We start from the raw sequence: 20,382 nt of genomic DNA on the forward strand, positions 1-20,382 counted from the left end.
GTCCTGGCTGCACCAGGCCCGGGACTTATCCCCGCTGCAGCTCTGCATTAGGGTACGTGTAGTCTACATGCCTCTGGCGACAGAGGCATGTAGATTAGGCTACCCGGCATAGGAAAATGAAGCGGCGATTTAAATAATCGCCGCTTCATGTAAATTTAAATGGCTGCCGCGCTGAGCCGATCAGCTGTTTGTCGGCTCAGCGCGGCAGTCTGGACGCTCCGCGGTCGACATCAAAGGTATTTGTCGACCGCCCCGGTAAACCTCATCCCACGAGACATACCAGAGAGGTCGACAAATGCCTTTGATGTTGACCATGGAGCGTCCAGACTGCCGCGCTGAGCCGACAAACAGCTGATCGGCTCAGCACGGCAGCCATTTAAATGTAAATGAAGCGGCGATTATTTAAATCGCCGCTTCATTTTCCTATGCCGGGTAGCCTAATCTACATGCCTCTGTCGCCAGAGGCATGTAGTCTAGACGTACCCTTAAAGTGTATTGGGGGCCAAGAGGGCAGGTAGCACGGCTCAGTTCTGGCTCATGCTGGGGGTGAGAGCTTAAACGCCCCCCCAGCAGGGGTTGCTGCCACACTGCATTGCTGCCTCTGTATCAGAGGCAGCAGCACAGGGCGACAGGCAGCTGGTCTGCGAGAAAGCTGATTTTTAAACTGGCTTCCCTCGCGGACCAGCTCCCGCCTGGCACCCCACGCTGCTGCCTGATACAGAGGCAACAGCACGGAGTGACAGGGGGATCCTTGGGAGTGTGGCCAGAGCACACTGGCTGCTGGTCCCACCCCCAGGGACTACAGAATAGTCGAGTAGCCGGTACAAATTCATGAGGTTAATCAACTATTGAATGAATGGATATTTAACATCCCTTGGGGGGGGGGACCCTCACAATTTATAACAGAAAAAGACAGGAGGGGGGGTGGAAAAAAGGCGCCCAACAATTGTAGTGCTGGTGCTAATGAGGCTAATTGAGTGGGCGGGATGTGTCTTATACTTTGCTTTTGATGTCACCTGGCGAAGTGTCCGTGGTTTCCCAGCAATGTTAAGCCAGAAGTTTTTACATGCAATACCAAGCATGGGACGGGGGTGACCACCTGCCGGAGAAATCCGGGTGTCCAGCGAGACCAGGAAAGGGTTTGTCTGGAATGGGGATGTGTCCTCCAAGGCCATGCTGTTGCTCCCATAACGCTTCTGTCTGCAAAGGAGACAGGGAGGATTATGTTTCGCTGCCCTCCCGCAGAGTGGGGGATGTCGGTGCGGTTTGCCTGCTGCTGGCTTCTTCTGAGATTCAAGAGCGCAGACACTCCGCAAGGGCAGCAGACTTTGGCCTTGGAGCTGGGACGAGGGTCTTGGCCCGACAAGCGCCCTTGCTCGTGCGTTCTGGCTGAGATTTCCAGCTCAGGCGTCAGGTCAGAGTGGAGCCCGAACACGCATCCCAGTCCTGGTTTGGCTAGCTTGCAAACACATCAAGACGTCACTGGAGAGACCCCAGCCACCACCGTGTTCGCTCACCTGCAGCCTCTTGGCCCGCTCAGCACTGCCGGCTGAGCCAGGACCCGTTACTCGTTAACTATGTCCTGTTTAGTTCACGTCGGAGGAGCCAGGCTCCTCACACGCTGGCCCCGAAGTGCGTCAGAGCCATGGGTCACCGGCACGCTCCGTAGCAGCGCTTTTGGCTATTAACTCCTCCGTGGCTAGGGCAGGTGGCAAGCCGGTGTCACAACCATGGGGCCCCGGAGAAACCTGCGTGACGGGGAACCCAGAGCTGCCGACTCCCTGCTGGCGCTGGGGTTACACAGGGACAAGTTTCCTAACGTTCCCTGGGGATTCTCCAAAGCCCATCAGACCCCCCGGCTCAAGGGACTAGATTCCCTTCCTTGTCAGCCAGAGCTGTCCCAGCTGCTTTAGCAACCTCATTTCAGCTCCCCGTGGGCCCCCTGTGCAGTGGGGCTCCCCCCCACGGTTGTCCTGGGAATTTTGCTGTCTGCCCAAGGGACGCCCGGATCTGGCAGAGCAGGAGATGCTGGAAGAAGCCAGGTGCATTGTGGGACATGCTAAGAGACCGTCTCCTCACCTGCCGTGTTCCAACGGGATGGGCTAGAGACTTGTGATAGGGGGACTCTCAAGGAGGAAGCTCCCCCACACTTCCAGAGCCCCAGACGCCAGGTCCCGGCCAGGGGTTCGTGTCCCACAGGTTCAAGGATGCTGGCAGGAAGTTGCCACTTTCACACCATGATTCAGCTTTTAGTGGGAGGGAGGGTGGGGGCAGGGCCTGCCTTCCCGGATTTGCTGGATCTGATGAGCACTCCGTGCCTCACCGCCACGGGTTTCTCTGGAGGCATCCGCTACCACTGGCCTTGCGCAAGGCGCATTTCCCACAGAGGCCATGCCTCTGCCACGGGACCGTGGCCCTCACCCCCGGATGCCTTTCTGTGCGCGGAAGCCCAGCGTCGGAGGACCGGCCACAGCTGCACGGCTTCCTCGGCTTGGCACGGCCTGCCCCGTGAGTCAGCTCCCTTGCCGTGAAGCGGCCGGAGGAGCGCATCATTCCCACCGCAAGGGCGGTTGCACAAGCCCACGGCGGGTGGGTTCCTGTTCCTGTTCCTGTGGCGACGTCAGGACTCCTCGAATGCTGAGGGGACCTTTCTCCTTCCAGGAAACGCCACGAGCTCCGGCAAACGGCCTTGGGCCACGTCCAGCGGGAGGAAGAAACTTCCCGTCTGGGGCCAGCAGAGGGCTCGCAAGACAGATGCGGAGCCACCGCAAAATCCAGCCTGGGATCCTGTGGGTCCCGTGGCAAAGGAAGGCTTGGGCGAGAGGCTGGGATTCCAGTTTGGTACAGCACCCGGATTTCTCCCTTAGCCACAGCTACATTTGTATGGTCACCACCCCGAGCCACAAGCCTGGCTGCTGTAAACCGGGCCCCTTTGTCTTGAAAGCTGCACAGGGAGCGGGCCCGGGGGGGGGGGCAGAGGGAGCCCCCACAGGTCCGCGGGAAAGCAGAATTGTTTCTTCCCGCCAGGCTGGAGCAGCCCTGAGTCAGCAGAGAGGGGAGATGAGAGCTGGGAAGATGGTGGGGGTGACAATTGTAACCTGCTCTCCGACACCTGTCTGTTCCGGTGCTGGGACTTCACCGCAGAGAGAGGAGCACGAGATCAGCCTGTCTAGTTCAGTGTCCCGACTCTAACCATGCGTACGACTTGCCACCACAGGGGGAAAGGGACCACGCATGCCAAGACACCTGGCCACCCATGCAAAATTCCTTCCTGGCCCCGTCGGTGCGCCACGGAAGTATGAGAGTTGTGTCCTCAGCTCTTATCTCCACTGCAGACCTTGACCTAGCCCGCCAAATGCTCGCTTGTCGCTGCTGTCAATCACGAGACTCCGAAATCCTTTTGGGGAGGGGGGCGGCTTCGAGAGACTAGCGCCAGAGCTGCCCCGTCCCACACGTTCCCTGCTTCAGGGGCCAAAAATATCATCTTTGCGCTAGGGCGGTAGTGGAGTCAATTAACCGATGAACCGATAAGCAAAAGCGTTTAGGTTAATGCTATAGACTACACGGATTCCTCTCTTCCCCCCTCTCCCTGCCAGGATGTTTTTAGCAGGCTGGCCGGCAGCCTGGCTCAGTCCTGGCTTGTGACCTACCTCTGCTGCGGCTCTGCATTTAAAGAGAGCCGGGCAGACAGGAAGCCCCGTTCAGTTCCAACTTACATTGGGTCCAAGAGCTTAGACCCCCCCCCCCTCCAGATAGGGGTTGCTGCCACCCTGTGCTGCTGCCTCTTTATCAGAGGTAGCAGCACAAGGCGACAGGCAGCTGCTCCGTGGGGGGAGCTGGTTTTTAAAGTGGCTGATCTCGCGGACCAGCTCCCGCCTGGCACCCCACGCTGCTGCCTCTGATCCAGCGGCTGCCAGCCCCGCCCTCAGGGACCATGGAATGGTCGACTAACCGATAAATGTCATGAGATTACTCGACTATCAAGTAACCCATATTTAACATCCTTCCTTTGCACTCAACGAGCCAGGTTTTCAGCAAGGCTGAATTCTCCCTGGGAAGGTTCCGAAGTCCTGGGGAATCGCCCTGGATTGAGCCAGCAGGAGCATTTCATTCAATGCCAGCTGTGGAAAGGGCCGTGTCCAAAGCACCCAGACCACGGCGCTTTCCCCCGGCCTGGATTCCCGTTAGAGCTGCGAGCCAGAGCAGCAGGGTGTATCCGCGGCCCTCTGACTCACGGGGCAACGCTCAGCAGCATGTGGCCCGTCTGTAGGGTGCAGCTGCATTGTTCATAGTGAGAGCGAAACATTCCCGCCTGTGACTACCACGCCGCAGTGATCCACAGGGCTGGTGTGTTCCAGTCCACGCTGCAGGATGCGGGTGCAGCTTTTCAGTGGGGGCACCCACAGACGAGGACACCGCATTGCCAGAGGCGGGCAGTTCAGGGGGCTTGAGAGAATGCCCGTTGGGTCTATGGGCACATCTCGGATGGGCCCCAGTGACGAAGCCAATCAATCAGTTCTCTGGCAGTGTTGTCCTGGTCCATTGCTGGCCCTGCCTCTTTCTTGCTGTGTGAACTCCCATCTCTGGGCCTCACTTTTGCCAGGGGATGCTGTGAGTAGGGGTGTAATAGTGTAGCCGATTAACTGACAAGCAAAAGCTTATAAGTTCATGCTATAGACTACACACATTTCCCTCCCCCCACTCTGGCCAGTAAATTTTTTACCAGGAAGTTTACAAAAAGTGGAAACGCGGACGGATGACTAGGGAGGAATATAAATACATTGTTCGAGAATGCAGGGGAGTTATCAGGAAGGCGAAAGCGCAATTGGAATTTCAGCTAGCAAGGGATGTGAAGGATAACAAGAAAGATTTAACAGGCATGTTAGCAAGAAGAGGGGGATCAGAGAGAGGGTGTGGGGCCCTTACTGGATGAGGGAGGTAACCTAGTGACAGATGATGTGGGAAAAGCTGAAGTACTCAATGCGTTCTTTGCCTCTGTCTTCACGGACAAGGTCAACTTCCAGACAAATGCACTAGACCAGCGTTTCTCTCCCAGTGGTACGAGTACCCTTAGGGGCTCTTGAGAAAAATCTGGGGGGTATGTCAACACAACAGAAATGTGGAGAAAACTGAATTTTTGTTTTAAGTTTTACCGTGCTTTATTATTTTTGTACTTTTGACACCCCAAAATTTCACCGCCTGCTCAGCTACAATTAAGTTGTTTAAACAAATATGTTGCAATGGTAGAAAACAATTGTCTGTGTGTGAAAACTGTAGGTACTGGGGATACGGATAATATTTTTTTAAAGGAGGTACTTTATAATAAAAGGTTGAGAAACACTGCACTAGGCGATGCAGTATGGAAAGGAGGTGGGCAGCCCTCGGAGAAAGAACAGGTTAGGAACTATTTAGAAAAGCTAAACATACACAAATCCATGGGGCCGGATGTAATGCATCCGAGGATACTGAGGGAGTTGGCAAATGTCATTGCAGAGCCTTTGGCCATTAGCTTTGAAAACTCGTGGAGATCGGGAGAGATCCCAGAGGATTGGGAAAAGGCAAATGTAGCGCCCATTTTTTAAAAAGGGAAGAAGGACAATCCAGGGAACTACAGACCAGTCAGTCTTACCTCAGTCCCCGGAAAAATCATGGAGGAGATCCTCAAGGAATCCATTTTGAAGCACTTGGAAGTGATCAGGAATAGTCAACATGGATTCACCAAGGGCAAGTCATGCATGACCAATCTAATTAGCTTCTATGATGAGGCTCTGTGGATATGGGAAAGTCAGTGGATGTGATAGACCTTGACTTTAGCAAAGCTTTTAATACCATCTCCCACAATATTCTTGCCAGCAAGTTAAGGGAATATGGATTGGATAAAGGGACGGTAAGATAGATAGAAAGCTAGCTAGACTGTCAGGCCCAATGGGTAGTGATCAACGGCTCAATGTCAGGTTGGCAGTCGGTTTCTAGCGAAGTGCCCCAAGGATTGGTTGTAGGGCCGGTTTTGTGGAACATCTTTATTAATGACCTGGAGGAGGGGATGGATTGCACCCCCAGCAAATTTGCGAATGACACTTGGGGGAGAGGTAGATACTGGAGGGCAGGGATAGGATCCAGAGTGACCTAGACAGATTGGAAGACTGGGCCAAGGGAAATCTGATGAGGTTCAACAAGGACAAGAGTAAAGTCCTGCCCTTGGGACGGAAGAATCCCAAACATTGTTACAGGCTGGGGACCGACTGGCTAAGCAGCAGTTCAGCAGAAAAAGACCTGGGGAAGACAGTGGATGAGAAGCTAGATATGAGTCAGCAGGGTGCCCTTGTAGCCAGGAAAGCGAATGGAATATTAGGGGGCATTAGGAGGAGCATCGCCAGCAGAGCTAGGGAAATGATTATTCCCCTTTATTCAGCACTGGTTAGGTCACATCTGGAATACTGTGTCCAGTTTTGGGCCTCGCACTACAGAAAGGATGTGGACGCATTGGAGAGGGTCCAGTGGGGGGCAACCAAACTGATGAGGGGGCTGGAGCACATGACCCACAAAGAGAGGCTGAGGGATTTGGGTTTGCTTAGTCTGTAGAAGAGAGGAGTGAGGGGGGATTTGAGAGCAGCCTGCAACTCCCTGAAGGGGGGTTCCAGAGAGGATGGAGAGAGGGGACAGACGGCAGAACGAGGAGCAATGGGCTCAAGTTACAGTGGGGGAGGTCTAGGTTGGATATTAGGAAAAATTATTTCCCTAGGCAGGTGGGGAAGCGCTGGGATGGGTTCACTAGGGAGGGGGTGGAATCTCCATCCCTAGAGGTGTTTAAGTCTCGGCTTGACAAAGCCCTGGCCGGGTTGATTTAGTTGGGATTGGTCCTGCCTAGGGCAGGGGGGCTGGACTTGATGACTCCTGAGGTCTCTTCTAGCTCTATGGTTCTATGACAGGCAGCTGGTCCACATGGGGAGCCGGCTTTTAAACTGGCCCCTGGGGACTAACCAGTAAAAATTCATGCGGTTACGTGACTGTTCAACTAACTGATATTTGACATCCCTCGCTGTGAGGTTTTGATGCCTTCGTTGTGAAGCGCGGTGAGGGCTCCTGACCAAGGCAAGGCAGGAAAGACTCTTAAAACCAGGCAGCCTTTGTCCTTTGCAAAATCCACTCCCGCTCCCCCGTTTCCTCATCATCTTTATGCATGTTGCTAATTGCTTCTTCATTAGAAATGATGTGAACAGCCAAAGGCCCAAGGTGCATGACTCACCGCTGTCTTCTACCCCCAAATTCCCCCTCTGGATTGGTTTCCAGGAACATCCTAGCCACACCCCGTGTCGGCCAGTGGGAAGATAGATGTACGGGTGTGAAGAGTGGAGGGGGAGTGTTCCTTTCATTCCATCTCTTCCTCTTTTACTCTGATTGTGCATCTCCGGCCCCATCCCTCATGGCCTGGTGGGCTGGCTGCCACACCCCAGACCTGCTCATCCTCAGACCCCATCTGTAATGAAGCTCATGCTCTCATTGTCTGCATGAACAATCTCTGTAGCTGTGATTCACCCCTACACACGGCAGCTTCACCAGCGGTAGCCAGATGGGGCAGATGACATAATGCTAAAAACACACGTACTCTCTTTAATCTCCAGTTTCCTCCATTGCTGGCTCTGGAGAAGCTGCGGCCAAGAAATGGGCTAGGGTAAGAAACAACCTACATGTGTGTAGTTAAGATCCGTAGGGCAACAGCTGCAACCCCGGAACCCCCAGACTCCCAGCAGCTCTGCCCTCATTGGGGTTGCAGTAAAATTCTCCCACTGGACAGTTCGTGTGTGGGGTGCCTCCAGGGGATTGTGGGGATGGGGGAGGTGCTCAGTGGATTTCAGGGGTCAGCAAGAGGAGCTTAGGGATCAACGAGAATGGGGGTGCCAATGGATTTGGGTTCAGAGGGTTGCTGGGGGTGGAAGTCAGGGGTTGGTAGGATGGAGATTGGGGGATCCAGGAATTTGGGTTCAGTGGGGGGTGGAAGTCATCAAGACATAAGATCAGTCACACTGGGTCAGACCAATGGTCCACTTAGCCCAGTGTCCTGTCTGCCATCAGTGGCCCGTGCCAGGTGCTCCAATGCGAAAGAAAAGAACATGTGATTCATCAAGTCAGTAGGACGGGGAGGGGCGGACGAGGGGGGCGGGGAGGGGGCAGTAGGACGGGGAGGGGCGGACGAGGGGAGCGGGGTGGGGGCAGTAGGACGGGGAGGGGCGGACGAGGGGGGCGGAGAGGGGGCAGTAGGACGGGGAGGGGCGGACGAGGGGGGCGGGGGGGCAGTAGGACGGGGAGGGGCGGACGAGGGGGGCGGGGAGGGGGCAGTAGGGCGGGGAGGGGCGGACGAGGGGGGCGGGGAGGGGGCAGTAGGGCGGGGAGGGGCGGACGAGGGGGGCGGGGAGGGGGCAGTAGGGCGGGGAGGGGCGGACGAGGGGGGCGGGGGGGCAGTAGGACGGGGAGGGGCGGACGAGGGGGGCGGAGAGGGGGCAGTAGGACGGGGAGGGGCGGACGAGGGGGGCGGGGAGGGGGCAGTAGGACGGGGAGGGGCGGACGAGGGGGCGGGGAGGGGGCAGTAGGATGGGGAGGGGCGGACGAGGGGGGCGGGGGGGCAGTAGGACGGGGAGGGGCGGACGAGGGGAGCGGGTAGGGGGCAGTAGGACGGGGAGGGGCGGACGAGGGGGGCGGGGGGGCAGTAGGACGGGGAGGGGCGGACGAGGGGAGCGGGTAGGGGGCAGTAGAACGGGGAGGGGCGGACGAGGGGGGCGGGGAGGGGGCAGTAGGGCGGGGAGGGGCGGACGAGGGGGGCGGGGAGGGGGCAGTGGGGCGGACGAGGGGGGCGGGGAGGGGGCAGCAGGGCGGGGAGGGGCGGGTGAGGGGAGCGGGGTGGGGGCAGTAGGGCGGGGAGGGGCGGATGAGGGATGCGGGGAGGGGGCAGTAGGGCGGGGAGGGGCGGACGAGGGAGGCGGGGAGGGGGCAGCAGGGCGGGGAGGGGCGGACGAGGGAGGCGGGGAGGGGGCAGCAGGGCGGGGAGGGGCGGACGAGGGGGGCGGGGTGGGGGCAGCAGGGCGGGGAGGGGCGGGCGAGGGGGGCGGGGAGGGGGCAGCAGGGCGGGGAGGGGCGGGCGAGGGGGGCGGGGAGGGGGCAGTAGGGCGGGGAGGGGCGGGCGAGGGGGGCGGGGAGGGGGCAGTAGGGCGGGGAGGGGCGGGTGAGGGGGGCGGGGTGGGGGCAGTAGGGCGGGGAGGGGCGGACGAGGGGGGCGGGGAGGGGGGCGGGGAAGGACAATGGGTTTGTGTTGGGGGTCAGTGGGTGGAGCTTGGGGGCTCAGGGGGCGGGCCTGGGAGTCAGGGGGCGGGGCCGGACAGGGGGCGGGGAGAATTCGCGGCGGGCCCTTTAAAGCGGGCGCGCGCTGATGCCGCCGCCTCTCTGTGACGTCACTTTCCCGCGACTCCAGCTGCTGCCGCTGCCCCGCGGGGGCTCCACGTGGGTGGCGGCCCGGCCCGGCGCGGGGTCCCGCGGGCGCCATGGCGGGGACTCCGCCCCAGAAGCGCTTTTACCGGCAGCGGGCTCACTCCAACCCCCTGGCGGACCACACGCTGCGCTAGTGAGTGGGGGGGGGGCTCCTCCCTGGGACCCCCCCGGGCCTCCTCCCTGGGACCCCCCCAGACCTCCTGAGCCCCTTTCCCCCGGCCCCCCTCCCCGTGGGGTCCCCGATCTCCAGTTCACTGCACCTGGGGGGCCCTAATCTCAACTCCCCTCCGCTTGGGGGGGGGTGAGTGGGAAGAGTCCCGAGTCCTCCTGATGCCCCATCCCTGGGGGAGTGCCCCTGAGCCTGGAGAGCAGCCCCCCCCCTCTCCCCCAACCCTGTGTCTCCAAGGCAGGGATGTTAAAATCCTCGTTAACCAATTAAACCTTAGATTTAACCAGTTACCAATGAAGCGGAATTACGTGTGTGTGTGTGTGGGGGGGGGGTTCCACAGCTGGAGCTGGCCTTCCCAAGCAGGGGGGGGGGGGGGGGCATCTTCTGTTCCCATCTCCTGCCATGCTTGGGGTGCCCATTCACATCCCTAATCCAAGGAGCCCCTCTCCCCACAGCAAATCGAATCATTCTCTCCCCTCCCAAATGGGCCAAAGTAAATACTCAATGTGACCGAAGCGATGGCTCCAGGCCTCTTCGGGATGCCTGAAGCGTTTGCCAGACAGCAAGAGATGCAGCCCACCTGGGTTTGTACAAGACCCTGCCAGCTGACACTATAAATCTGCGTCCGCAAGGCAGGGATGCTCGCCTCGCAGGTGGAACTGAAGCGGTGTCTAGCCTCGCGTGTGTTTTAAAGGTTCTGAGACTAGGCCTGTGCACTGCAAGTCTGTGCCAGTGTTTTTTGCCTGTCACGGACGTGAGACGCTGTGAGATTTTCTTTTGACTGACGGAGCGGTCCACTAAAACAATAGCAATACACTGGTGCGTTGCCAGCTTCTCTCTTCATCCAGCTCTGTCCCTGCCTCTCTCCCTGTAGCCCCACAAAGCCCGAGGAAATGAACTGGGCCGAATACTTCCCGGAGTTCTTCCCCCCCTTGAACAAAGATGACCGTCACGATGACCCAAAGGACTGCGAGGAAAGAGCGAAGCCCACAGACCACGTCGAGTTCGCGGATATTGGCTGCGGTTACGGGGGCTTGTTGGGTAAATTCCCGATCGTGCTTTTCCGTCGGTTTGGCTGCAGCAAGTTCTAGGTGGGCAGGTGTGGTTGAGGTTGCTTGGGAGGGACGGCCCTGAGCAGGGTGCGGGTTCACTGCGGGAAGCCCCGTAGCCTTCCAGATTCAGGATCGTGCCCAACTTCATGCTGTGAATCCAGTGAGCATCTCAGCTTGTTTGCCTGTCTGCTGACAGCCATGTGAACAGAGCAAGGAATCATGCAGTGATCCCTCCGTCATCCATTTCCAGCCTCTGACAAACAGAGGCTAGGGACACCATCTCTGCCCATCCTTGCTGATCAGTATTGATGGACCTAACCTCCATGAATTTTAGTTCTTTTCTGAACCCTGTTAAAATCCTGGTCTTCACAACACCCTCCAGCGAGGAGTTCCGCAGGTTGGCCGTGTGAAGAAAAGTTTCCTTTTGGTTTGTTTTAAACTTGCTGCCTATTCATTTCATTTGGGGACCCCTGGTTCTTAGGGGAACAAGTAAATAACTTTCCCTTGTTTACTTTCTCCATACCAGGCATGATTTTATATGCCTTTAGCCTATCCTTCCTTCGTCTCCTCTTTTCCAAGCTTTTCTAAAACACGTGGCGAGGAGCTTCGCTGAGGCCTACTGCTGACTCACTAGTGGAACTAGCCCCTTGATCTGTTTGGTGCACAGCCCAGGCTCCGTGGGGCATTGTTGGCCGTGTGGCTCAGGGAGAACTGGGCTGTCTCCCTCCCCCCCCATAGATTATGTGGGGCAGAAGCAGCTGTGCCCATAACTCTGCTGCTCTTGTTGCATTGAACATGTGGCGATGAGCCAGGGTTGCAATCCTGGTAGGATGGTGTGTTCAGCCCAGGCTGCTGCCATTTCCCCTCCCTGGGCAAGCGGGAATGACCCTCCGGATACCCCAGTTCCCGGTGTGAGAGGCAGCTGATTTGTCTCCGGGGAGCAGCTCTCTGGGCCTTGCTCTTCAGACCACTTGTTGATTCCCTCTCTCCTTCCTGCAGTCGAGCTGTCTCCCCTCTTCCCCAACACCTTGATGCTGGGCCTGGAGATCCGCGTGAAGGTCTCGGATTACGTCCGCGACCGGATCCAAGCTCTGAGAGCCTCCCACCCCGGGCAGTACCAGAACATCGCCTGTATCCGCAGCAATGCCATGAAGCACCTGCCCAACTTCTTCCGCAAGGGGCAGGTGAGGTGCCAGCGGCCTTAGGGCTCCGCCACTGATGTCCCAGGCGGCCGCGGAACCTCCGGCTTTCATCCTCGTCACTCTTGGGGAGCACACAGCCCTCGCTCCCCACTAGGGATAGAAAATCCTGTTTCACCACTTAACCGGGATGCCCCTGGCCAGGGGCTGCTCCAGCCTAGACAGGCCCACCGCATCACAGATGCTCATCAGGCCAGGCTGGGGCCGCTGGGCCTGGACTCGTTGCTGCTGGCAGAGGGCTGCTGCCGTAACTGCAGTGGCGCCTCTCCAGCTTGGGGAAGGACTGGGTGCGGAAGCTGATCTGGGTTAACTGTCCCAGGGGAGGGGAGGCCGTCAGCAGGTGGGCTAATAACTGGCAGCAGAGTTCCCTGGAAGCTGAGCGCTTGAGTGGCCGCCGAGGAGAGATTCAGGCACCACCTAGCTGATGAGCGGAGTGCCCCCAGCTTCTCACACCTGGCAGCCTGTGTTGTGATTGGTGGTGCACATCTGTGCATGCATCAGTGCACAGAACAAAATTTATTCCACACACGGAAGGAAAACACGAGAGAGCACATTGGCAGGTCAGCCGGAGATTGCGTCCTGAGCCAATGGTGATATCCAGGGCTCGACAAATAATGTGAGTAGATTACAACCCGGAAGAGCCGACGCAGAACGGCGCGAAGCCGCACGGCTGGCGAGTAGGGCTTGCCGCCGCTTGGCGAGCCCTGGTGATATCCATGGGGCAAGGAGGGGGCTGGTGGTGGTGACTTGGAGCTGTCCCTGTCTCCCTTCCCCCTCCACCTTCCCAGCCTCTTTGCCCTCCCGATTCAGGTCCGTGCCTGACTCCCCGTTCCCTCTGTTTGCAGCTGACCAAGATGTTCTTCCTCTTCCCGGACCCGCACTTTAAGAAGACCAAGCACAAGTGGCGAATCATCAGTCCAACGCTGCTGGCCGAATACGCCTACGTCCTCCGCGTCGGGGTGAGTGGGGATCGGTCGCCGGCCGGGGCGCCGAGGTTTGCATGGGGCCTCAGGGTAGGAGGAGCCCCTCAGGCTGGGGAGAGAGCCTCCCCCCGAAGAAGCTTAGCCCCTCCCTCCCCCTAAGGTCCTAATCAACCAGCCGGGGCCCGTTAAAGGCCCCGGTTTCCTGCAACATGCTGGTGGCAGAGCTCTGGGTTGCTCCAGCGTTAATTTCCTAGGGCTCAGAAGCAGGAAGAGTCTGTCCTCCGCCAACGGACGCTGTAGGTCCATCCGTCCCAGCAGGGAGTGAGCTGCCCAGGAGCCGTGGGGCGCAGCACGGAGGGGTGACCCTTTGCCCCGCTTCCCGCAGAGGCGGCTTCCTGGCTTCCTGTTGGCAGAGCCCGCCTGGCGCCTGCCCTCCGCCGTTCCCACCTGTCCGCTCATGACTGAGCTGCCTTGGGCAACCCGGCGGCTCCTTCCTGTGCCGTCACCTTGGGCTCATAACCGGCCGCTCGCGTGGGGGCGAGAGTTCCATGAGTCACCGGCAAATCCGCTAACGTGAGCCCCCCCAGGGTAGGGCTGTGGTTGCCAGCTCTCCAGGACGGGCCCTGGAGTCCTCCAGGAACCAAAGGGCGTGTGTTCATTGCAGGTGATGCCGCGGGAGGAAACTTCCTGGAATGCGTTTTGTCTCCCTCCCCCCCCCCCCCCCCCAAAAAAAAAAAACTCGACCACTCTGGGGGGCGGGGGGCGGGGGGCGAGGGCCTGGCAAAGGCAGCTCTTCTGCTGATTGCTGGGGGTGGGGTGAGGAAGCAGCCTCATGAATTATTCAGGAAGCATAATTGGCCGGGCAAATTAGAGTTGGCACCTTCCTTTGGGAGCCGTCCCCAAGCAGCTGTGAGCGAAGATCCCCGGCCCCCTCCCCCCATGTTTCTGTAGGAGCGGAGCGTTTCCTCTCCCCCAACCCTGTGTCTCCAAGGCAGGGATGTTAAAATCCTCGTTAACATTTGCCCTCTGGGGTCTTACTGCTGCCTGCCCGGAGTGAGGCGTCTCACCCCCCCCAAGCCAGCGGAGGGGTCCTGACACTCCAGCGGCCCTGCGGGGGGTGCTGATCCCCTGGGATCCTCGCACTGATGGGAGGGCGTCTCGTGCAGGGCTTGATTTACACCATCACCGACGTGGCCGAGGTGCACGAGTGGATGGTTGGGCACTTCAGCGAACACCCGCTCTTCGTCCAGGTGCCCGTGGAGGACTTGGTAAGAGGGAGGGAGGCAGCTTCCAGGCCCGGGGAGGGGCAGGAGCCCGGAAAGGGGAAGGTTTATGCCGTGCAGGGCCCCTGCACCCACCCTGGGCTGACTCAGTCCGCCTGCGTTTCTTCCCCGGACCCGGGCTTTACAAGAAGCTCACACAAAGCTGGAAAGTGAAACCTGGTCCCGCACCACAACCTCTTCTCTCTTTGCACGGGCCCACGCTGGCGGCGTATTGCAGGGCAGTGCGGGAACTGGGGGGAGGGGCGAGTTTGCTCGGTTTCGGGCCCCAGCCAGAACCCCCTGCGGCCGTCCGGCTGGGCTCTGCCGCGGTCCCCGTAAGCTGAGCAATTGGGCGGCTGCGCGCGAGCGCGTCGAACGCCACCCAGCGGATAAGCCAGGCGCCTGTCGCCGGCAGCGTGGGTTTCTACAGGTGGTGCGCCTTGGCAGATGTGTTGGTGCATGGAACACAGTTGATTCCGCACGTTCCGAAAACCTCAGCGGGACCGTTGGCCTCTCGGCAGAGGATGGACTGTCGGAGCTCTGTGGCTAGTGGCCGTTGGCTCACGCCCGTTGATGCCTCCTTGGGTCTAATCTCTCCGCGGGGCTCTCGGGCCGCGTGTGATGGAAACGGCCGCACCGTGTGCCCATTGAGTGGGAGATAAACCAGGCTGAGGGAGTCCCGCCCCCGCACAAGGGGGTGGCACAGGCAGTAACCGCCCTTTCTCCCCACAGGCCAGTGACCCCATCCTGGGGCGCCTGGGGACCTGCACAGAGGAGGGGAAGAAAGTCCAACGCAACGGCGGGAAGACATTTCCTGCCGTCTTCCGGCGCTGCGCGGACCACACCCTGCAGGGAGCGCCGGGCCCAGAGCAGCAGCCGGCGGCTGCGGACACATGACGGACGGCCACGGACCGCGGCGTGCTGCGTTCCAGGGAAGCCTCTTCCCTTCGCTTGCAGGAGCCGGGCTGGTCGCCTGGCGTGGGGCCTGCGGCGAGGGCAGCGCCTCTCCCAGTCAGAAGCGCCCCAGCGTTGCCTGCCGCTGCCAGGAGCTGTCGCTGCCGCCGCTGAGCCTGCCTGGCTGTGCCGAGGGGGGGGACTGTGGGGAATTCTCAGGGCGGCAGCCTCCACTCCCGCTCGCGTGCGGAATAAAACGTGAACTCACAGGCCTGCCTGGTCTCGCGGGGGGCTGCGGCGCGCCTGCCTGGTACCCTGGCGTGGGCCTCGTTCCCGCCTGGGCCCTCGGGGTGTCAGGCCGGGCGCCCACCCTGCCTCGGCAGCGGCCCTGGGGCTCGGCCCGGCCTTGCCAGCCGCCCGGATGTGCCTGTGCCCAGCCAGGCCTGTGTCTGCCGCACGGCCTGGGCACCGGGCCTCTCTCCAGCCCCTGCCGGCGGGCCCCAGCCAAGGGCTGACGGTGCCTGGCCGCCTTCGATCTCCGGCCGGGGGAGGGCCTGGTGGCGCCCTGCGGTGCCCCCTGAGCTCTGCCGGGAACGGGGGGGCGATTGCCTGCGCGATGATGCTCCCTGCTAGGGGAGGGGGAGACACTAGCTTGCCCCATGGGGGGATCCTACCTCTGCCAACTGCCCCAGCGAAGGAGAAGCCCTTTTGAGCCTCCTCTTGCTGGGAGCCGGTTCTGGGGGGCAAGGCCTGTCTGTGGGTGCAGCACCCAGCCCGGGGCCGACACGTGCGAGGGGCGTCTCGGCTCTGCTGAGCCTGCAACGAGACCTGACCTCACCGGGCCCTGCCTCAGTTTCCACACTCCGGGGGTTCTCAAACGGTCCCACATGCCCGGGCAGGTCTGATGGGTCCAGGCTCACCGGAGGGTAAAGCGACACACTTCCAGCAAGCGGGACGTCCCTGGGGGGGGAGGAGCTGCTCCCCAGGGAACCCTTCCCCCCAGGTTTGTCCTTGCTGGTGGCAGGGGAAGTCCTGCTACTGCAGAGGGATCCTGGGGAGGTGACCCCAGTGCAGGGCTGACGTGGCCTGCGGGGGGTTGAATTCACCTCCTTCGCCGAGCCATTAAACCCTGTGACAATCCAGCTCCCATAGCGGGGATCCTCTGGGTGCTTCCTCCCTGCCGTGGGTGCCTGCTGCAGGCAGGGTCCCTGCTGCATGGCCCAGTGTCCGCCCTGGGTGCCAGGCCTGAGCCCAGCGTGGGCTGGCAGGTCGGTGTCCCGCCGCGGGGCGCGCGCTCCCTCGGGGGGTGAATTCCACAGCTGAGCGTGGCTTCCTGTCTTGCAAGCTGGGTAATTCCCCAGGAGCTGGCTGTGAAGGTTGGGGCCGGTGCCAGGAATTTCCCAGCAGGCGCCTTCCAACAAGCAGCCTGATGGATCCAGAATCCCAGACAGGCAGGCGAAGGCGCGTTCCTCCTCCCGTGCGGTCCCGGCCTCCTGGAAGGGGGGAGCAGCATCCCCCGGAGCTGCCTTGGTGGGCTCTGACAGAGGGGCCGGTCTGGCCACAGGCTGGTCCTCCCCCCCCCTCCAGCTGAGGATGGGCCCCCCCGGCTTCCTGCTTGCAGCGTGGGGCCGAGGGAGGAGGGCGCTCGCTGGTGCAGGCTGGGGGGTTGCCAGCATCTCCCCAGAGTGTAGGAGACGCTGTGCAATCCCCGGCCGTGCACCCCAGGCCCCGGCTGGGAAGCGGTGGGAGCCCGGCCCTGCAGACGGGGAACTGCCCTCCCGAGGGGGCTGGACCCGCCCTTTTCCAGACAGTCCCCTCCCCCGGATTGTAGGGGGAGGGGACATGGGCTGGAAATTCCCCCCCTCCCGCTTCTGTGGGGCTGACTGGGAATCGGCATGAAGTGTTTGGCGAGTGGGGGAGGCCGCCAGCCCCATCTGCCCCACGCCTGAGTCACGGCTGCAGTTTCCCCTCGGCCTCGCGCTGTGGCGCCCAGCCGAGGGGAGGGGTTGGCCCCCCCCATCCGCCCTCAGCCCCCTCAGCAGCCTGGCCAGCTGGGACCAGTCTGCCGCGCACGTGCGATGGATTATCCTGAGGGTTTCGCCAGAGTCACGGCCTATGGGAGCGGCTCTTCCCAGCCGGGGAGGCCAAGTGTGGGGCTGAACGCCGCCTCGTGGGCCCTTCCGCTCCACCTGGGGCCGCACCAACACCGGAGCTTCCGGCATGTGAGCGGCCACTCCTACCCGGCTGCTCTCATGGGGCAGGGCTGGATCGGCGGGGGACGAGCAACACAGCCGTCTTGCTCCCGGCTAACCCTGTGGGGGAAGCACTGGGGCCCACTTGGCTCTGCTGAGCGGGGGGGGATTAGCTGCCAAGGGGGTGAAAGGCAGAGTTGGTGCCGTGTTGGTGGTGCCTGGCCTGGGGCTCCCCAAAGCTGTCCCTGTGGGCCACGCCCTCGGGCACCCTCCCCAGCATCAGCCGCCTTACTGAGGCAGACGCCAAGGGGTGTGTTGCGGTGCTAAGGGGCAGATTCCTGCCTTCGCGATCCTTATGAAAGGGACAGAGAATATCTTATTGCCCCGGTATAAATCCAGGGTGTGCCCACATCTGGAACGCTGCTGGCAGATGGAGTTGCCTCCTCTCCAAAAAGGTCTTGGCATTGGAAAAGGGCAACAAGAGTATTGAGGGGTTTGGACCGGCTGCCACGTGAGGAGAGATTACAAAGACTGGGACTTTTTAGCTCAGAAAAGAGTCGAAGAAGGGGGGATATGGTTGAGGTCTATAAAATCATGACTAGTGTGGAGAAAGTGACTAAGGAAAGGTTATTTTCATGTTCCCGTCACAGAAGAACTAGGGGGGGGTCGCCATACGAAACAAATAGGCAGCAGGTTTAAAACAAACCAAAGGAAGGTTTTCTTCAGGCAGCGCACTGTCAACCTGTGGAACTCCTCGCCGGAGGATGTTGTGAAGACTAAGACTTTAACAGGGTTCAAAAAAGAGCTAGATAGGTTCATGGAGGTGAGGTCCATCAATACTTATTAGCCAGGATGGATGGGAATGGTGGCCTAGCTTATTTGTCAGAAGCTGGGAGGTCGGCATGAGGATTCCCTGTTCTGTTCACACCCTCGGGGACACCTGGCGTTGGCCGCTATGGGCGAACCGTACGTTGGGCTGGGTGGGCCGTTGGTCTGACCCCGTCTGGCGGGTCTGCTGTTCTCTGGGGCTGTGCTGGCAGCAGGCAACCAGGAAGGTTAACGGAAGGCAGGCGCTGGCGTGGGCCCAGCTGGGAGAAACACTCTCTGGGGGAGATGGCGGGAGCGGCGCAGAGGTGGGGAATGCAGCCTGAGAGGAGATGGGCCAGGCCCGGCGCAGAGACGCAGCCTGTAACCACGTTCTCCGCTGCCGCTCGGCAGCTCTCACCCCCGTGCGAAAGGGGAGTCGGGGTCGCCTCGCTCTGGTTTCGCCAGGACCGGCCCACAGCGTTTTGGCAGCTGAGGTGGGGAGCTCAAAGGACACCCCGTCGCTTGGGCCAGAACTTTGAAAAGTCTCAGTTCTGCCTCCGTCCCGTTCCACTCCCCTCGGGACTTCTCCGCTACCGACACCGGCACCAGCAGCAGACACAGTTTTCTACACTCTGGGTCCTCGTGGCCCTCTACCTCCCGCCGCCCCCCCAGTCTGGCCTCAGTTTGCCTCATGGTAGGGCCAGCCCTGGGTTTAGCCGTGTCTCCCTGGAACTCCAGTGAGGCGAGGGGTGGCTTGAATGCACCGTAGTGTGTTCCTGGGCGGACAAGCCCTGCGCCCCACGCTGCCCCGATGGAGATGTCAGCCCCAGAGGAGAATCTGGCCCCAGGGGGTTGGCTCCTCACTCGGTGGGGGTTTCCCTCGGTGTCCACAGCGCTGGGGTTGGCTGCTCGCTGCCCTGGTCCCAAAGCAACGCGCGTCCCCCTCTCGCTGGCTGTTCGCCAGTAACTTCCATTCTTGACTCTTTCCCCGCGCCCCAGGAGTGACGTTTACTGGCCTTCTGGCAGGCGTGGCTTTGGGCCCAATTGCCTCGGGCCAGGGACCGGCTCTCGGGGTCAAATTAAAGTGCTCTAGGTCCTTGCTGCATCCTTTGGGGGGCGGGGGAGCCCCTGCAGCCCCCCTCCCAAGCTGTGACTCTCCCCCTCTTTATGACCGTGGCGTTCAGTATCGAGTGGAGCCACTTGTGCTTCTCGGACTCTTGTTTCAGGCTCGGGCAGGCAGCCGATACCTGTTTGTGGGGCCTGGGCCATGCTAGAACACGAGGGAGGCGTTCCCAGGTCCCGCAGGGGCGTGAAAGATTCACACCCTCTCGGTTAACGTAAGGCAGGCCCCTGTGCAGGCAGCGCTAGGCGGATGGAAGGATTCTCCCGCCAGCCTCGCTCTCCCGTGGCAGGGAGGTGGTTTGCCGGTGGAACGTTCCGAGTGGGAAACCGATTTCTCAGGCAGACGCCCGTCGCTCTAGGATGAGATTTGTGGGTTTTCCTCTGGCTCCAGGGCTAAAAACCTGATTTTTCTTTTCCGGCATGAGCTGAGCGCCTGATCCCAGGATTACGCCACCTCGGCCGTCATTCCAGCCTGGCTGTCCGGTCCCATCCCACGCCAGATGTGAGTCCTCAGCCGAGCCAGGCTCCCAGCTGCGGCGAGCGTTCTAGAATGCGCTGCGGTTGCCGCAGTGTCCGGCTTCCGCTGTGCGCCGCACGGCGGGGAGAGGGCACAGCCGGCGAGCGCCTGTCAGGGCCTCCGAGCGTGGCAGGGCCCACGATCTGCCCTGGGTGATGCGCAGCTGCACCCCTCGGACAAGGTCCAGCTGCACTGGGTTCTCCTCGAGATCCCGTTCGGAGCCGGACTCTGCTCTCACACCAGCGCAGGCCGGAGGATGACAACCGAACTCCCGCCAAGTGGGCGACTGAATCTGGCCCCCTGCCTCTGTTCACGGGCATGCTCGTTATGCGGGCCTGACCCAGGCTGGGGTTGCAAATGCCCCTCCAGATCTCCAACCCCCCAGGGCTCTACCATGGTTACAAGTCCTCCGCGTGGGCGACACCCCCTCTGATTTTGGTAGCCGTAGGGAGAGACAGCTGGAGCCAGGGCGAAATCTCGATTTGTCCGCTGGCACAGAACAACCAAGGGGCCAAGACCACCCATTCTCCGACGGGCTGTCCTCCATAAGCCACCGTGGTGTCCTGAGACGGCTGGGCCCGTTCCCGCACTGCGTGACTGACTTCCGCCCCCACCCGCGCCTCATTCATGAACCAGAATTGCATTGTGTCAGGCGCTGTACCCCAGACAGACCGAAAAGATGCGTTCTGCCCCCGAGTGTCCAGCCTGCGGAGCAGGCCTGCTGGCAAGGTGCATCTCGGGAAAGTGTGAGTGCACACACACGTG

The 20,382-nt window shown here is 60.7% G+C and overlaps 1 protein-coding gene across 2 annotated transcripts; it reads left to right on the forward strand.

The window, feature by feature from the left end:
- Positions 1-9,416: 9,416 nt before the first annotated feature.
- On the forward strand, positions 9,417-15,248 carry METTL1 (methyltransferase 1, tRNA methylguanosine). 2 transcript variants are annotated; one of them, XM_075901724.1, is made up of 6 exons: positions 9,419-9,613; positions 10,524-10,690; positions 11,701-11,885; positions 12,746-12,859; positions 13,990-14,091; positions 14,818-15,248. In XM_075901724.1, the coding sequence occupies exons 1-6, from the start codon at positions 9,534-9,536 to the stop codon at positions 14,980-14,982; spliced, it is 813 nt and encodes a 270-aa protein (XP_075757839.1). In that variant the 5' UTR covers positions 9,419-9,533; the 3' UTR covers positions 14,983-15,248. The 2 variants fall into 2 exon arrangements, with proteins under 2 accessions (XP_075757840.1, XP_075757839.1); XM_075901725.1 differs by lacking the exon at positions 13,990-14,091 and having other exon boundaries at positions 9,417-9,613.
- Positions 15,249-20,382: the final 5,134 nt, after the last annotated feature.

The sequence above is a fragment of the Pelodiscus sinensis genome, chromosome 19 (genome assembly GCF_049634645.1).
Source record: "Pelodiscus sinensis isolate JC-2024 chromosome 19, ASM4963464v1, whole genome shotgun sequence".
Lineage (NCBI taxonomy): Eukaryota > Metazoa > Chordata > Testudines > Trionychidae > Pelodiscus > Pelodiscus sinensis.

Coding starts and splice junctions, on each gene's coding strand:
- METTL1 (XM_075901724.1), top strand. CDS start 9,534: ATGGCGGGGACTCCGCCCCAGAAGCGCTTTTACCGGCAGCGGGCTCAC. Junction 10,691..11,700: donor CGGTTACGGGGGCTTGTTGG/GTAAATTCCCGA, acceptor TCCTTCCTGCAG/TCGAGCTGTCTCCCCTCTTC. Junction 11,886..12,745: donor ACTTCTTCCGCAAGGGGCAG/GTGAGGTGCCAG, acceptor CTCTGTTTGCAG/CTGACCAAGATGTTCTTCCT.